This window comes from Entelurus aequoreus, linkage group LG20 (genome assembly GCF_033978785.1).
Source record: "Entelurus aequoreus isolate RoL-2023_Sb linkage group LG20, RoL_Eaeq_v1.1, whole genome shotgun sequence".
Classification (NCBI taxonomy): Eukaryota; Metazoa; Chordata; class Actinopteri; order Syngnathiformes; family Syngnathidae; genus Entelurus; species Entelurus aequoreus.
Window position 1 is genome coordinate 49,772,062 of NC_084750.1, and position 18,052 is coordinate 49,790,113.

The 18,052-nt window shown below is 40.8% G+C and overlaps 2 protein-coding genes across 7 annotated transcripts in view; one reads left to right on the forward strand and one right to left on the reverse strand.

Moving 5' to 3' along the window:
* The window catches only part of LOC133636326 (zinc finger protein 568-like), a 448,159-nt gene that overhangs the window by 197,908 nt on the left and 232,199 nt on the right, over window positions 1-18,052 (reverse strand). The gene's annotated exons all lie outside the window — the stretch shown is intronic.
* LOC133636336 (gastrula zinc finger protein XlCGF57.1-like) overlaps window positions 1-18,052 on the forward strand; it is a 297,128-nt gene that overhangs the window by 14,881 nt on the left and 264,195 nt on the right. The window contains exon 3 of one of the 5 annotated variants that reach the window (XM_062030293.1): window positions 6,144-8,290. The exons of the other annotated variants lie outside the window; for them this stretch is intronic. Coding sequence (XP_061886277.1) covers window positions 6,144-6,976 — 833 coding nt within the window. The 3' untranslated portion in view covers window positions 6,977-8,290. Of the gene's footprint in view, window positions 1-6,143; window positions 8,291-18,052 lie in introns of those variants that run through there. 5 annotated transcript variants of the gene reach the window in all.

An 18,052-nucleotide genomic window follows, 5' to 3' on the forward strand; every position in this document is an offset into this window, starting at 1 on the left:
ATAAAAATGAGCTGCATAATAGGAAATCAAATAGTAAGAAAGGGCATCTCTATCCTCCTTCAAAACTGCACTAAAACACCTCCAGGCAACTTCAACCCTAAACTAACTTTTTCTGATGATGCAATTGTTGATGACTGAAGTGTTGAAACCAACTAATCCTAACCCCCCCTGCCCCTTTCACATCCCACACCCCGGATTATAAATAATGTAAACAATTCATTGTATATACTCTGATGATTATCTTGTGTGATGACTGTATTATGAAAATAGTATATATCTGTATCATGAATCAATTTAAGTGGACCCCGACTTAAACAAGTTGAAAAACTTATTCGGGTGTTACCATTGAGTGGTCAATTGTACGGAATATGTACTTCACTGTGCAATCTACTAATAAAAGTTTCAATCAATCAAAATCAATAGTGTATGTCCTTCACTATGTGGTAGGTTCCTGCGGACGTTATCTCCTTCTGGTGTTGACTATTTGTTTCATACGGTGTTGATGTGGAAATGGTTGCTTGGGCATTTTGTGGGTGTGGCACTGAACGGAGATGTTGACATGCAGAGTTTCAAGCACTCTTCATTCTCTAGCGGGTGACTTTTTAAATGATGCTACATTAGCAGTGCTGCTACTTTTTGTAGCAACGCTTTTGCCGCATACTTGTTCACCATCTACCCGCTTGAAGCCAAACCACCACCAGACGATGGACCCCCTGCTGTTTGTCTTGGGAATTAATTATTCCTTCATTTGTTACCAGATTGGCACCTTCTTTCTCTCGTATTACCACTAGCACCACAGCTAACGTTACCATGCCGCTACCTGTCTGCTCCGTGAGAGCGTATGACGTTGCACACGTGACAGTATGTGACGTATGTAAGAAGGTGCGCTTGTTTTATGTCTCTGTGAGAAGGAGACACAAGAAAGAGTGAGAAGAGCCTGTAGTGTAATGCCTGCAGCTAAAAGCAACTGTGTGAGAACGTATACTCCAATATCACCATATAGTCATTTTCTATATCGCACAGAGACAAACCCACGATATATCCAGTATATTCCATATATCACCCAGCCCTAATTCTAACTCATAAATGTAAATAAAAGTCCACTTGCAATGGAGCCAATGGGAGGTCCTCTATAACCATCCAAAATACACCAACAATACTCCATTTGCATTTTGTGGCTTGAATGTCCACCAAGTGTTAGTTGACTTGACTTGACTTGACTTTGACTTTATTTGGAACATGCAAGCATACAACATGATACATCACACACGCATGCATACAACATGATACATCACACATGCATGCATACAACATGATACATCACACATGCATGCATACAACATGATACATCACACATGCATGCATACAACATGATGCATCACACATGCATGCATACAACATGATACATCACACATGCATGCAAACAACATGATACATCACACATGCATGCATACAACATGATACATCACACATGCATGCATACAACATGATACATCACACATGCATGCATACAACAAGATACATCACACATGCATGCATACAACATGATACATCACACATGCATGCATACAGCATGATACATCACACATGCATGCATACAACATGATACATCACACATGCATGCATACAACATGATACATCACACATGCATGCATACAACATGATACATCACACATGCATGCATACAACATGATACATCACACATGCATGCATACAACATGATACATCACACATGCATGCATACAACAAGATACATCACACATGCATGCATACAACATGATACATCACACATACATGCATACAGCATGATACATCACACATGCATGCATACAACATGATACATCACACATGCATGCATACAACATGATACATCACACATGCATGCATACAGCATGATACATCACACATGCATGCATACAACATGATACATCACACATGCATGCATTCAACATGATACATCACACATGCATGCATACAACATGATACATCACACATGCATGCATACAACAAGATACATCACACATGCATGCATACAACATGATACATCACACATGCATGCATACAACAAGATACATCACACATGCATGCATACAGCATGATACATCACACATGCATGCATACAGCATGATACATCACACATGCATGCATACAACATGATACATCACACATGCATGCATACAACATGATACATCACACATGCATGCATACAACATGATACATCACACATGCATGCATACAACATGATACATCACACATGCATGCATACAACATGATACATCACACACGCATGCATACAACATGATACATCACACACGCATGCATACAACATGATACATCACACACGCATGCATACAACATGATACATCACACATGCAAGCATACAACATGATACATCACACATGCATGCATACAACATGATACATCACACATGCATGCATACAACAAGATACATCACACATGCATGCATACAACATGATACATCACACATGCATGCATACAGCATGATACATCACACATGCATGCATACAACATGATACATCACACATGCATGCATACAACATGATACATCACACATGCATGCATACAACATGATACATCACAATTTCCAGTTTTTCTTTTCAACATGTTGGAAAAGGAGTAGGAAGAAGCAGAGCTTATTTAATCCTACCACTTTTCTTTTACATAACAGTTGCTAAAACTTTAGTTGACTTCCTGTTGTCAATGTATTCACAATATACTCCATAAGTAATCACAATACAAATAAATCAATAATAATGAGTGAAGTAAGTTATATTTCATATGGTGAGATGAGTAAGATGATGTAGAAAATGAATGATGGATGAAATGAATTGAGAATGTTTATCATGGTTCTTCTTCTTTGTACTTTGTAAACACTTTAAGTGTGAAGAGTTTCTTGAAGTGGATCATATTAGTACATTGTTTGATTGCTTTGCTTCATCCATTCCATCATTTAATTCCACATACTGATATACTGAAGGTCTTAAGTGTTGTACGTGCATACAAATGATTTAAATTACATTTTCCTCTAAGATTATATTTCTCCTCTTTAGTTGAGGAGAATTGTTGTACATTCTTGGCTAGCAGGTTATAGTTTGCTTTGTGTATAATTTTAGCTGTTTGCAAATTCATCTTATGTTGTATGTTTTGTATATGAGATTTCCAGTTCATTTTATCATCTATTAATACTCCCAAAAATCTGGTTTCTCTTACCCTTTCAATGTCTACTCCGTTTATTTGTATTTGTGTATGATGCTCTTTTCTACTGTTACCAAATAGCATTATTTTACTTTTACTGAGACTCAAAGATAGTCTGTTTTTGTCAAAGCATCTTTTTAATTTGTTAATTTCTTCTGTTATTATTTGTATTATCTTTTGTGTGTTCTCTCCTGAACAGAAAGCAGTTGTGTCGTCTAACTTTAAGTCCTTTGTAACTTTACAAATGTGGTTTATATAAAGATTAAACAATCTTGGTCCCAGTATTGATCCCTGGGGTACACCACAAGATATATCTAGCCGTGTTGACATTTTTTCACCCATCTTCACATATTGCTTCCTGTTGGTTAAATAGCTTCTTATCCAGTTTAAGACCAAACCTTTGATGCCATATCCTTCTAGTTTTGTTATTAAAATATCATGATTAATTGTGTCAAATGCTTTAGTTAAAGGCCTACTGAAAGCCACTACTAGCGACCACGCAGTCTGATAGTTTATATATCAATGATGAAATCTTAACATTGCAACACATGCCAATACGGCCGGGTTAACTTATAAAGTGACATTTTAAATTTCCCGCCACACTTCCGCTTGAAAACGTCTATGTATGATGACGTGTGCGCGTGACGTCAATGGTTGAAGCGGAAGTATTGGGACACATTGTATCCAATACAAACAGCTCTGTTTTCATCGCAAAATTCCACAGTATTCTGGACATCTGTGTTGGTGAATCTTTTGCAATTTGTTTAATGAACAATGAAGACTGCAAAGAAGAAAGCTGTAGGTGGGATCGGTGTATTAGCGGCCGGCTGCAGCAACACAACCAGGAGGACTTTGAGTTGGATAGCAGACGCGCTATCCGACGCTAGCCGCCAACCGCATCGATGATCGGGTGAAGTCCTTCGTCGCGCCGTCGATCGCTGGAACGCAGGTGAGCACGGGTGTTGATGAGCAGATGAAGGTTGGCTGGCGTAGGTGGAGAGCTAATGTTTTTATCATAGCTCTGACGAGGTCCCGTAGCTAAGTTAGCTTCAATGGCGTCGTTAGCAACAGCATTGCTAGGCTTCAACAGGCGGCACAGCATTAACCGTGTAGTTACATGTCCAGTGTTTGGTTCGGTGTCTCCTGATAGTAGTATTGTTGACCTTCTGTCTATCCTTCCAGTCAGGGGCTTATTTATTTTGTTTCTATCTGCATTTAAGCACGATGCTATCACGTTAGCTCCGTAGCTAAAGTGGTTCACCGATGTATTGTCGTGGAGATAAAAGTCACTGTGAATGTCCATTTTGCGTTCTCGACTCTCATTTTCAAGAGGATATAGTATCCCAGGTGGTTTGAAATACAAATCCGTGATCCACAATAGAAAAAGGAGAGAGTGTGGAATCCAATGAGCCAGCTTGTACCTAAGTTACGGTCAGATCGAAAAAAGATACGTCCTGCACTGCACTCTAGTCCTTCACTCTCACGTTCTTCATCCATGAATCTTTCATCCACGCTCAAATTAATGGGGTAATCGTCGCTTTCTCGGTCCGAATCTCTCTCGCTGCTGGTGTAAACAATGGGGAAATGTGAGAAGTCCTTCCTCCTGTGACGTCACGCTACTTCCTGGTCAGGCAAAGCTTTTTTTATCAGCGACCAAAAGTTGCGAACTTTATCGTCAATGTTCTCTACTAAATCCTTTCAGCAAAAATATGGCAATATCGCGAAATGATCAAGTATGACACATAGAATGGACCTGCTATCCCCGTTTAAATAAAAAAAAATCATTTCACTTGGCCTTTACATGTAATGCTAAAAAAAAAATCATTTCAGTAGGCCTTTAATGCTATCCATGTTGAGATATTTGCTGTGAATTCTGGTGTGTAGTTAGTAAACTGGTGTATGTCTCCATTCTTATAAATTGGTACGACTTTTGCAATTTTCATTTTGTCAGGGAATTTGCCGGTTAGAAATGATACGTTGCTGATATATGTCAGAGGTTCTGAAATGTCTTCTATAACCTTTTTTATGGTTACCATATCTATTCCATGACAGTCGCTTGAGGTCTTGGATTTACAATGTTTTACAATTTGGATTATTTCTTCTTTTGTCACGTTCTTAAGAAACATGGAATTGGGATTTCTGTCTATGAGCTCACTCAAGTCCTCAACTGATCCATCATCTGCATTTGGAAATCTTTCTTCCACATTTTTTCCCATATTAACAAAGTCATCATTAAAATGTTCAACTATTTGGTTCATATTGTCATTTTTTGTATTTCCATGTAGAAAGTACTGGGGGTAATCTTTCTTAGCAGCATTTTTAATGATGCTATTTAGGATGTTGCTCTCATGTTGTTTCTGTTCTTCTTTAATAATTGTCTGTAGTATTCCTTCTTACATGTTCCTAGTATACCAATTAGCTGGTTTTTATATTTATTATACTTATTTTATGCCTCTATAGATGTCTGTGTTATTAATATTCCATATAATGTCTTTTTTTTGTGACAAGCATTTTTCAGTCCTTTTGTCATCCATGGTTGGTTGTTTTTCTTTTGCTTCTTACTAACTTCTTTCCATGGACAACATAAACATTGATATTATACATGTGGGCCAATATATATATATATATATATATATATATATATATATATATATATATATATATATATATATATATATATATATATATATATATATATATATATAAATGCTGTTAAATGTAGCTTTGATGTGTCAAGCTACTTTTGCAGTGTAGCGTGCTACAGTTCTCTGAGGATAGCTTAGCTCCATTTTATTGAGAGTAACTTGTAGCTTAGCTTACTACATTGTCCAGGTAGCTTGCCCATCACTGTCTATTTGGCCTAGCTCACATGTCAATAGTTTGAATACTGCAAACTTCAATACAGTAACACCTCATTTGTTCTGCAGACGTCCAGCGGGTGTCAGCGGGGAGTCATGAAGAGGAGTGGCACACCAGTGTGGGACAGAAGGAGCTACAGGCCCCCTCCCACATTAAAGAGGAGCAGCTTCATGATGAAGATGAAGCTCAGTCCTTACAGCTTCATCACAGTCAAAGTGAGGAGAACAGAGGGGCGGAGCTTGTAAGTCAACACATCACAGAAGCTGATGGAGAGCATTGTGAAGATATAAAGTCAGAACCAGACAGCATCTTTGCTCCACTGTCAGACATGGACCACATGATGTCACACTCTTCTGATCACAGTGACCACATCCAAAAACCTTTGGAGAGTCAAAATGACTCTAAAGGTGATACGAGACATCACACTAACAACAAACACTTTGACTGCTCTCAATGTGGGAAATATTTTAAAAAGAAGAGTAATTTTACAGAACACATGAGAAAACATACTGGAGAGAAACCTTTTACTTGCTCTGTTTGTAAGAAGAGTTTCTCCACAAAGCTTAACATGACCACACACATGAGAACACACACTGGAGAGAAACCTTTTGCTTGCTCAGGTTGTGCTAAAAGATTCAACACTAAGAAAGACATGACCAGACACATGAGAACACACACAGGTGAGAAACCTTTTACTTGCTCTGTTTGTAAGAAGAGTTTCTCCACAAAGGAACACATGACCAGACACATGAGAACACACACTGGAGAGAAACCTTTTATTTGCTCTGTTTGTAAGAGGAGTTTCTCCACAAAGCAAGTCATGACCACACACATGAGAACACACACTGGAGAGAAACCGTTTAGTTGCACTGTGTGTGATAAGATGTTCATGTTTAAGTAACAGGTCAGTAAACACAAGTGTGTAACAGTCATGGAAGCTGCAGGGATTTAAAAACACTTATTTTTAATTTTATTTTATTTTATTTGTATTTATTTTATTTTTTATTTTATTTTAATATTTGATGTTGTATGTAGTGCTTCTCATCTTCTAGTCTTATATGTTGTCCTGTACTTACTTTTTAAGTTGTGTGCATGTATTGAATATTATATATGTAGCTACTATATTATTCTATTTTCTCATTGTTAAAGAAAGGACATCTTATTATTTTCATTTTTTTTTTCACACATTTTTCCATTGCATTTTATTGATGTTATTATCCAATTAAAAGTATGAATGAATAAAATGGTTAACAAAATGTGGACTCTGGTAGATTAGCAGCATTGTTACATCATGGATGTTAACTACTGCAAAACATCAACAAAGAAGAAAAATGCTGAAGTTAGCAACACATCACTGAACTTTAGAGCCATCGTGAGTGGAGTTGCTTGTTTTTATTGCTGCATTTCTACTTATTTCACCTCACATCTTCACTTTTAATACTAAAGTCTTCTTCAAATATATTGTTGTAGGCTTCTAACATTTATGTTTCTGATGTGTGTGTAGTCTGTGGAAAGGGTTGTTGTCCCTTGTGGATCCAATTGTTCACTTGCACAGATACATCTTCATCATCATTAGTTTATTATTTTTCTTCGGTCAATGGTCAACAAAATATACAGTTGTACATTCATAGATTGAAAAAGAAAATGTTGCAGACCGAAAGGGTTTGGCTGAAGTTGAACACTTATTGCGCCTAACCCTATAAACAATGTCAAGTACAAGATGAACTTCCGAAAATTATGAAATGTCTTTTGTACAACATATTATAAATACACATTATACACAACATAAACACAGTTCAATGATATACACAGTAAAGGCATGTGAAATATCCTTGTACACGTGTTAAACCTTTGCACCAATGATATACTATATACAAACATTATTATTTATATATCACACTTAGTTTGTAATTAACATTGATCATAGTATTACCTACAGTGTTGATTCAAGAGTGATATATTTTTTCAAGAGATTGGTCTTAAAGTGTTTTTTAAATGTGTGAATGGAACTAGAACATTTGAAGGAATCATCCAAGCTGTTTCTAACCCTGCAGTGTAACAGCATCAAAGCTTGTTAGAGACCAGGGAAAACTGGAGCTCAGCGTTTTAGCGGCCCGGACAATAAGATAAGAAGTGGCAGGAGTTGGTCAGTGGGCAAGCAGTCAGAGCGTGGACTGTGGATGTCGGCCAGAGCGGAGTTATGTAACCCCGCCACGCCCGCTTCCCCCTTGTGGAGCCGAGCAGACACACTCCAGCGCCCACTGATGATTTACTGCCCAGGATGACACAGCGATTCCACGTTCCGTGCTCTCATCCCTCTGATGACTGGGACCAGCTGGATCAGTTGCAGTGTGTGCTATACAGCAGTGGTCCCCAACCACCGGGCCGCAGCCCGGTACCGATCCGCCGGTACCGATTGGTACCGGCAGGGGCGCCGACAAGGGGGGAGGGTAAAGGAGACGAATTCTAGGGGCCCATGATGGAGAGGGGCCCAGAGAGGCCCCTAATGATGATGAAATTATAATACTTATAAAACTGTGATGCTGTTCTTCTTTCAAAAATATGGTAATGATAGTCAAAAATACTATTAAAATGCATAATTGTATGTAAAATAGCATTAAAAATGTTGCCGCTGTGTTGGGGGCCCTGTAAAGATTTTTTTCATGGGGCCCAAAAACCCTAGCGGCGCCCCTGGGTACCGGGCCGCACAAGTAATTTAAAAAAATGAACATGTTTTTTAAAAATTATTAAATCAACATAAAAAAGACAATATATACATTATATATCAATACAGTCTGCAGGGATACAGTCCGTAAGCACACATGATTGTATTTCTTTATGAAAAAAAAAAAAGTAATTTCATGTATTTGTTTTGAAAAGGTCAGGGGTAAGCGGGCAGATTTGGTGGGGGAGGTTTTACAAGAGGGCAGCACGGTGGAAGAGGGGTTAGTGCATGTGCCTCACAATACGAAGGTCCTGAGTAGTCGTGAGTTCAATTCCGGGCTCGGGATCTTTCTGTGTGGAGTTTGCATGTTCTCCCCGTGGCTGTGTGGGTTCTACTCCGGCTTCCTCCCACCTCCAAAGACATGCACCTGGGGATAGGCCCCTCCCACCTCCAAGGACATGCACCTGGGGATAGGCCCCTCCCACCTCCAAAGACATGCACCTGGGGATAGGTTGATTGGCAACACTAAACGGTCCCTAGTGTGTGATGTTGTCTAACTGTGTTGGCCCTGTGATGAGGTGGCGACTTGTCCAGGATGTACCCCGCCTTCCGCCCGACTGTAGCTGAGATAGGCTCCAGCACCCCCCGCGACCCCGAAGGGAATAAGTGGTAGAAAATGGATGGATGGATGGTTTTACAAGAAAAAATGTAAAATAAATCTGACCACTTGCTTATTTAGACTGTGTTGTACTGCACTGTTGATGCTGAATAAAGTGTTTTGAAAAAATATGTATATTTAATATTTGTGAAAATATAATAGAATTCAGAAAAATATGCCCCAAAAGTTGCACACGTCACAAAAGTTTTACCATTTGTGTTTTAACTTCTTTTTCCACTCAGCAGCTAAGAAAAAGGATTACATGCCTTCAAAATAAAATGCAGATACAACATAGATGTGTCAAGCTGGAGTGCGTACCACAGTGATTTATCAATCCTCTCTAACAATTGTGTGTCAATGTCTTCAGCTATTTCCTCAATGCGCCGAGTCACGGTGTAGCCGACAGAGGCACCTGTGATATCTTTTTTTAACAGCAACCTCTCCTAGAAGAACTTCTTAACAGCAACCTCTCCTAGAAGAACTTCTTAACAGAAGCCTCTCCTAGAAGAAATTCTTAACAGAAGCCTCTCCTAGAAGAACTTCTTAATAGAAGCCTCTCCTAGAAGAACTTCTTAACAGCAGCCTCTCCTAGAAGAACTTCTTAACAGCAGCCTCTCCTAGAAGAACTTCTTAACAGCAACCTCTCCTAGAAGAACTTCTTAACAGCAGCCTCTCCTAGAAGAACTTCTTAACAGCAGCCTCTCCTAGAAGAACTTCTTAACAGCAACCTCTCCTAGAAGAACTTCTTAACAGCAACCTCTCCTAGAAGAACTTCTTAACAGCAACCTCTCCTAGAAGAACTTCTTAACAGCAACCTCTCCTAGAAGAACTTCTTAACAGCAGCCTCTCCTAGAAGAACTTCTTAACAGCAACCTCTCCTAGAAGAACTTCTTAACAGCAGCCTCTCCTAGAAGAACTTCTTAACAGAAGCCTCTCCTAGAAGAAATTCTTAACAGAAGCCTCTCCTAGAAGAACTTCTTAATAGAAGCCTCTCCTAGAAGAACTTCTTAACAGCAGCCTCTCCTAGAAGAACTTCTTAACAGCAACCTCTCCTAGAAGAACTTCTTAACAGCAGCCTCTCCTAGAAGAACTTCTTAACAGCAGCCTCTCCTAGAAGAACTTCTTAACAGCAACCTCTCCTAGAAGAACTTCTTAACAGCAACCTCTCCTAGAAGAACTTCTTAACAGCAACCTCTCCTAGAAGAACTTCTTAACAGCAACCTCTCCTAGAAGAACTTCTTAACAGCAACCTCTCCTAGAAGAACTTCTTAACAGCAGCCTCTCCTAGAAGAACTTCTTAACAGCAACCTCTCCTAGAAGAACTTCTTAACAGCAGCCTCTCCTAGAAGAACTTCTTAACAGAAGCCTCTCCTAGAAGAAATTCTTAACAGAAGCCTCTCCTAGAAGACATTCTTAACAGCAGCCTCTCCTAGAAGAACTTCTTAACAGAAGCCTCTCCTAGAAGAACTTATTAACAGCAACCTCTTCTAGAAGAACTTCTTAACAGCAGCCTCTCCTAGAAGAACTTCTTAACAGCAACCTTAACAGCAGCCTCTCCTAGAAGAACCTCTTAACAGCAACCTCTCCTAGAAGAACTTCTTAACAGCAACCTCTCCTAGAAGAACTTCTTAACAGCAGCCTCTCCTAGAAGAACTTCTTAACAGCAGCCTCTCTTAGAAGAACTTCTTAACAGCAACCTTAACAGCAGCCTCTCCTAGAAGAACTTCTTAACAGCAGCCTCTCCTAGAAAAACTTCTTAACAGCAACCTCTCCTAGAAGAACTTCTTAACAGCAGCCTCTCTTAGAAGAACTTCTTAACAGCAACCTTAACAGCAGCCTCTCCTAGAAGAACTTCTTAACAGCAGCCTCTCCTAGAAGAACTTCTTAACAGCAACCTCTCCTAGAAGAACTTCTTAACAGCAACCTCTCCTGGAAGAACTTCTTAACAGAAGCCTCTCCTAGAAGAAATTCTTAACAGAAGCCTCTCCTAGAAGACATTCTTAACAGCAGCCTCTCCTAGAAGAACTTCTTAACAGAAGCCTCTCCTAGAAGAACTTCTTAACAGCAACCTCTCCTAGAAGAACTTATTAACAGCAACCTCTTCTAGAAGAACTTCTTAACAGCAGCCTCTCCTAGAAGAACTTCTTAACAGCAGCCTCTCCTAGAAGAACTTCTTAACAGCAGCCTCTCCTAGAAGAACCTCTTAACAGCAACCTCTCCTAGAAGAACTTCTTAACAGCAACCTCTCCTAGAAGAACTTCTTAACAGCAGCCTCTCCTAGAAGAACTTCTTAACAGCAGCCTCTCCTAGAAAAACTTCTTAACAGCAACCTCTCCTAGAAGAACTTCTTAACAGCAACCTCTCCTAGAAGAACTTCTTAACAGCAGCCTCTCTTAGAAGAACTTCTTAACAGCAACCTTAACAGCAGCCTCTCCTAGAAGAACCTCTTAACAGCAACCTCTCCTAGAAGAACTTCTTAACAGCAACCTCTCCTAGAAGAACTTCTTAACAGCAGCCTCTCCTAGAAGAACTTCTTAACAGCAGCCTCTCCTAGAAAAACTTCTTAACAGCAACCTCTCCTAGAAGAACTTCTTAACAGCAGCCTCTCTTAGAAGAACTTCTTAACAGCAACCTTAACAGCAGCCTCTCCTAGAAGAACTTCTTAACAGCAGCCTCTCCTAGAAGAACTTCTTAACAGCAACCTCTCCTAGAAGAACTTCTTAACAGCAGCCTCTCCTATAAGAACTTGTTAACAGCAACCTTAACAGCAACCTCTCCTAGAAGAACTTCTTAACAGCAGCCTCAACTAGAAGAACTTCTTAACAGCAACCTCTCCTAGAAGAACTTCTTAACAGCAGCCTCTCCTAGAAAAACTTCTTAACAGCAACCTTAACAGCAGCCTCTCCTAGAAGAACTTCTTAACAGCAACCTTAACATTTCTCGAAAAAATTGTTGCACAGCAGCTAAATGAACACTTAGTGACTAACAATCTCTGTGAACCTTTTCAATCCGGTTTCAGGGCAAATCACTCTACGGAGACAGCCCTCGCAAAAATGACTAATGATCTATTGCTAACGATGGATTCTGATGCGTCATCTATGTTGCTGCTTCTTGATCTTAGCGCCGCTTTCGATAACGTCGATCATAATATTTTATTAGAGCGTATCAAAACACGTATTGGGATGTCAGACTTAGCCTTGTCTTGCTTTAACTCTTATCTTACTGACAGGATGCAGTGCGTCTCCCATAACAATGTGACCTTGGACTATGTCAAGGTAACGTGTGGAGTTCCCCAGGGTTCGGTTCTTGGCCCTGCACTCTTTAGTATTTACATGCTGCCACGAGGTGACATCATACGCAAGTACGGTGTTAGCTTTCACTGTTATGCTGATGACACTCAACTCTACATGCCCCTAAAGCTGACCAACACGCCGGATTGTAGTCAGCTGGAGGCGTGTCTTAATGAAATTAAACAATGGATGTCCGCTAACTTTTTGCAACTCAACGCTAAGAAAACGGAAATGCTGATTATCGGTCCTGCTAGACAACGACATCTATTTAATAATACCACCTTAACATTTGACAACCAAACAATTAAACAAGGCGACTCGGTAAAGAATCTGGGTATTATCTTCCACCCAACTCTCTCGTTTGAGTCACACATTAAGAGTGTTACTAAAACGGCCTTCTTTCATCTCCGTAATATCGCTAAAATTTGTTCCATCTTGTCCACTAGCAAAGCTGAGATCATTATTCATGCGTTCGTTACGTCTCGTCTCGGTTACTGTAACGTATTATTTTCGGGTCTCCCTATGTCTAGCATTTAAAGATTACAGTTGGTACAAAATGCGGCTGCAAGACTTTTGACAAAAACAAGAAAGTTTGATCATATTACGCCTATACTGGCTCACCTGCACTGGCTTCCTGTGCACTTAAGATGCGACTTTAAGGTTTTACTACTTACGTATAAAATACTACACGGTTTAGCTCCAGCCTATCTCGCCGATTGTATTGTACCATATGTCCCGACAAGAAATCTGCGTTCAAAGAACTCCGGCTTATTAGTGATTCCCAGAGCCAAAAAAAAGTCTGCGGGCTATAGAGCGTTTTCTATTCGGGCTCCAGGACTCTGGAATGCCCTCCCGGTAACAGTTAGAGATGCTACCTCAGTAGAAGCATTTAAGTCCCATCTTAAAACTCATTTGTATAATCTAGCCTTTAAATAGACCCCCCTTTTTAGACCAGTTGATCTGCCATTTCTTTTCTTCTCTCCTCTTCTCCCCTGTCCCTTGCGAGGGGGAGTTGCATAGGTCCGGTGGCCATGGATGAAGTGCTGGCTGTCCAGAGTCGGGACCCCGGGTGGACCACTAGCCTGTGCATCAGTTGGGGACATCTCTGCGCTGCTGACCCGTCTCCGCTCGGGATGGTTTCCTGCTGGCCCCACTATGGACTGGACTCTCGCTGATGTGTTGGATCCACTGTGGACTGGACTTTCACAATATTATGTCAGACCCACTCGACATCCATTGCTTTCGGTCCTCTCCAAGGTTTCTCATAGTCATTCGCCGACGTCCCACTGGGGTGAGTTTTTCCTTGCCCGTATGTGGGCTCTGTACCGAGGATGTCGTTGTGGCTTGTGCAGCCCTTTGAGACACTTGTGATTTAGGGCTATATAAATAAACATTGATTGATTGATTGATTAACAGCAGCCTCTCCTAGAAGAACTTCTTAACAGCAACCTCTCCTAGAAGAACTTCTTAACAGCAACCTCTCCTAGAAGAACTTATTAGGAGCAGCCTCTCCTAGAATAACTTCTTAACAGGAGCCTCTCCTAGAAGAACTTCTTAACAGCAACCTTAACAGCAGAAGAACTTCTTAACAGCAGCCTCTCCTAGAAGAACTTCTTAACAGCAACCTCTGCTAGAAGAACTTCTTAACAGCAACCTCTGCTAGAAGAACTTCTTAACAGCAACCTCTCCTAGAAGAACTTCTTAACAGCAACCTCTCCTGGAAGAACTTCTTAACAGCAACCTCTCCTAGAAGAACTTATTAGGAGCAGCCTCTCCTAGAAGAACTTCTTAACAGCAGCCTCTCCTAGAAGAACTTCTTAACAGCAGCCTCTCCTAGAAGAACTTCTTAACAGCAGCCTCTCCTAGAAGAACTTCTTAACAGCAACCTCTCCTAGAAGAACTTCTTAACAGGAGCCTTTCCTAGAAGAACTTCTTAACAGCAGCCTCTCCTAGAAGAACTTCTTAACAGCAGCCTCTCCTAGAAGAACTGCTTAACAGCAACCTCTGCTAGAAGAACTTCTTAACAGCAACCTCTCCTAGAAGAACTTCTTAACAGCAACCTCTCCTAGAAGAACTTCTTAACAGCAACCTCTCCTAGAAGAACTTCTTAACAGCAACCTCTCCTAGAAGAACTTCTTAACAGGAGCCTTTCCTAGAAGAACTTCTTAACAGCAGCCTCTCCTAGAAGAACTTATTAACAGCAACCTCTTCTAGAAGAACTTCTTAACAGCAGCCTCTCCTAGAAGAACTTCTTAACAGCAACCTTAACAGCAGCCTCTCCTAGAAGAACCTCTTAACAGCAACCTCTCCTAGAAGAACTTCTTAACAGCAACCTCTCCTAGAAGAACTTCTTAACAGCAGCCTCTCCTAGAAGAACTTCTTAACAGCAGCCTCTCCTAGAAAAACTTCTTAACAGCAACCTCTCCTAGAAGAACTTCTTAACAGCAGCCTCTCTTAGAAGAACTTCTTAACAGCAACCTTAACAGCAGCCTCTCCTAGAAGAACTTCTTAACAGCAGCCTCTCCTAGAAGAACTTCTTAACAGCAGCCTCTCCTAGAAGAACTTCTTAACAGCAACATCTCCTAGAAGTTGTCTTTAGCGGCAGGAAGGATCACTTCTTCACCAATAGTGAATGGCTTTTTAGCCTTAGCAATACGATTAGCCACTATGTACGATGCTCTCAGTGATTCTCATTTACTGAAGTGGTGTCCCTCAGTCATTTCTTCTGTTTTTCATCTTCATCTTTTTTTCTTTCAAAATACTTTTCTTTTAATCCAAGGTGCTTGGTCTCTAAGTGGCCAAGCAGTTTTGAAGGCTTCATGGCCTCATTAGAGAGCTGCTGGCCACATATTATGCGAGTCCTGTTGCCATAAATCCATAGTTGAAGTAGGACTCCTGCTATTGTCTGTTAAAAGCTTTCTTTTTGTTGGAAGTCGTAGGCTGTTCTTCTCTCTCTTCACTGTGCCTTTTCCCCTCCACAAAGAAACTTTCCAAAGACGTCTGTTTTTTACTCATTTTCCTAGCAGGGTTAAATTTTGCCGCTCAAGTGACCAAGATATAACCGAGAGAATCCGGTCATTTTTCAAAATAAAATACTATTAATAAGTACAGACCTAACTGCTTGGCATCTCTGCCTGTCGCACCTCCTCCAGTGCATTTCGAGGTCAGCTGCAGGGTCGTCAGCTGGTGCCACCGTTCACTGATGTTTCGCCCCCAAGCCAGGACACCTCGCGGTGGGGGGGCAGTGGCTAAGCGGGGACGTCTCCCCGCACCACTCCCTGCAACTGACCTCAATGGGGTGTTGAGCCCCATGTGTTGTCCCTCCTTCTTAGCCACATCCAGAAACTTGCCTTCTCTGCCAACTCCTTGATGGCCCTCCTCAGGCTGGAACCAGTCATTCCCGCCGCGCTCAGGGGCTGGGTCGCAGAACCTCCTACGAAGCCCCTGCATCCGATCTCCACGGGGTGAATGGATGTAGACCAGTCTCCCCCCTTGCAGTCCTCTGCCAGGTCGCTATACTTTGACTGTTTGAACTCATGTGCTACTGGTTCGAGGGCATGGCAGGGTGTGATACGCTGCTCTCACGAGGAAGCTGAGCCGAGATTGAGGAGTTCGCCAGATGTCGGCCCAGGTTATGACTCTTTGGATGGTATCCTCCCAGCGAGTCCATGCCCCCTGTTTTCCCTGGGATACCGCCTTGATCCAATACTGGTCTTGCGCCACTTGTGTGACCTCTTCCACCTCCATGGCCTTCCTCTGCTGTCTCTTGGCTTTGGACCAGAACTGGACTGGTTTCCCCCATCCCAGTCCTGCCCGGCTGTCTTGGACTCTTCCCAGAATCTCTTTGTATTTCAGCCTCGAGACAGCTTGGTCCACTTCCACCTGGGCCTTCCACTTTCGTCCAGTGCGGACAGTCACCGCTGCACTCTTCACAGCTTCGTCTCTTGATTCCCTCAACTCCAGTACAAGGCGAGTCTTCTCCTGCCTGTAACCCAGATTGATTGACTTCAGAGGAAGTTGCAGAATGTTTTTGCCGAAAAGACCTGTGTCCGAGAAACAGCGGGGGAGGCCCAGCCACTTCCTGATATAACCGTTGGCGATGCTGTCCATCTTGCTGGCCTGAGAAAATGGAATGTCGGCTACTTTCAGCGGCCACATTACGCGGTGGAAAAGTGTGAAGTTCGGGCTGAAATACTTGTTCGGGCTCAGATAATAAATAAAACGGAAATAACTAATTATTTCTTGTGCGGTCCGGTACCAATCGATCCACGGACCGGTAGCGGCCCGCGGCCCGGTGGTTGGGGACCAGTGGTCTACAGTACAGGCCAAAAGTTTGGACAGTGCTTCTCCTGGCTATTTACATTGTAGATTGTCACATCAACACTATGAATGAACACATGAGGAGTTATGTACTTAACAAAAAAATAACTGAAAACATGTTTTATATTCTAGTTTCTTCAAAATAGCCACCATTTGCTCTGATTACTGTTTTGCATTCTCTCCATGAGCTAACTCCTTCAAGACTGTTGGAAAACCATTTCAGGTGACTACCTCTTGAAGCTCATGGAGAGAATGCCAAGAGTGTGCAAAGCATTATTTAGAGCAAAGGTGGCTATTTTGAAGAAACTAGAATATAAAACATGTCTTCAGTTATTTCACCTTTTTTGTTAAGTACATAACTAACTCCACATGTGCAGTAAAAGTAATCAGAGCAAAGGGTGGCTATTTTGAAGAAACTAGAATATGAAACAAGTTTTCAGTTATTTCACCTTTTTTGTGTTCATTCCTAGTTTTGATGACAATCTACAATGTAAATAGTCATGAAAATAAAGTTGAATGAGAAGGTGTGTCCAAATGTACTGTAAATGTCACACAGTTGTATTGGAACTCAGAGCAAAGTACAAAGGTAGAGATGTCCGATATTATCGTCCGATAAATGCTTTAAAATGTAATATCAGAAATTATCGGTATCGCTTTTTTTTTTGTTATCGGTAAGGTTTTTTTGGGGTTTTTTTTAATTATTATTTATTTTTTATTAAATCAACATGAAAAACACAAGATACACTTACAATTAGTGCACCAACCCAAAAAAACTCCCTCCCCCATTTACACTCATTCACACAAAAGGGTTGTTTCTTTCTGTTATTAATATTCTGGTTCCTACATTATATATCAATATATATCAATACAGTCTGCAAGGGATACAGTCCGTAAGCACACATGATTGTGCGTGCTGCTGCTCCACTAATAGTACTAACCTTTAACACTTAATTTTACTCATTTTTCAATCATTACTAGTTTCTATGTAACTGTTTTATATTGTTTTACTTTCTTTTTTATTCAAAACAATTATTTTATTTTATT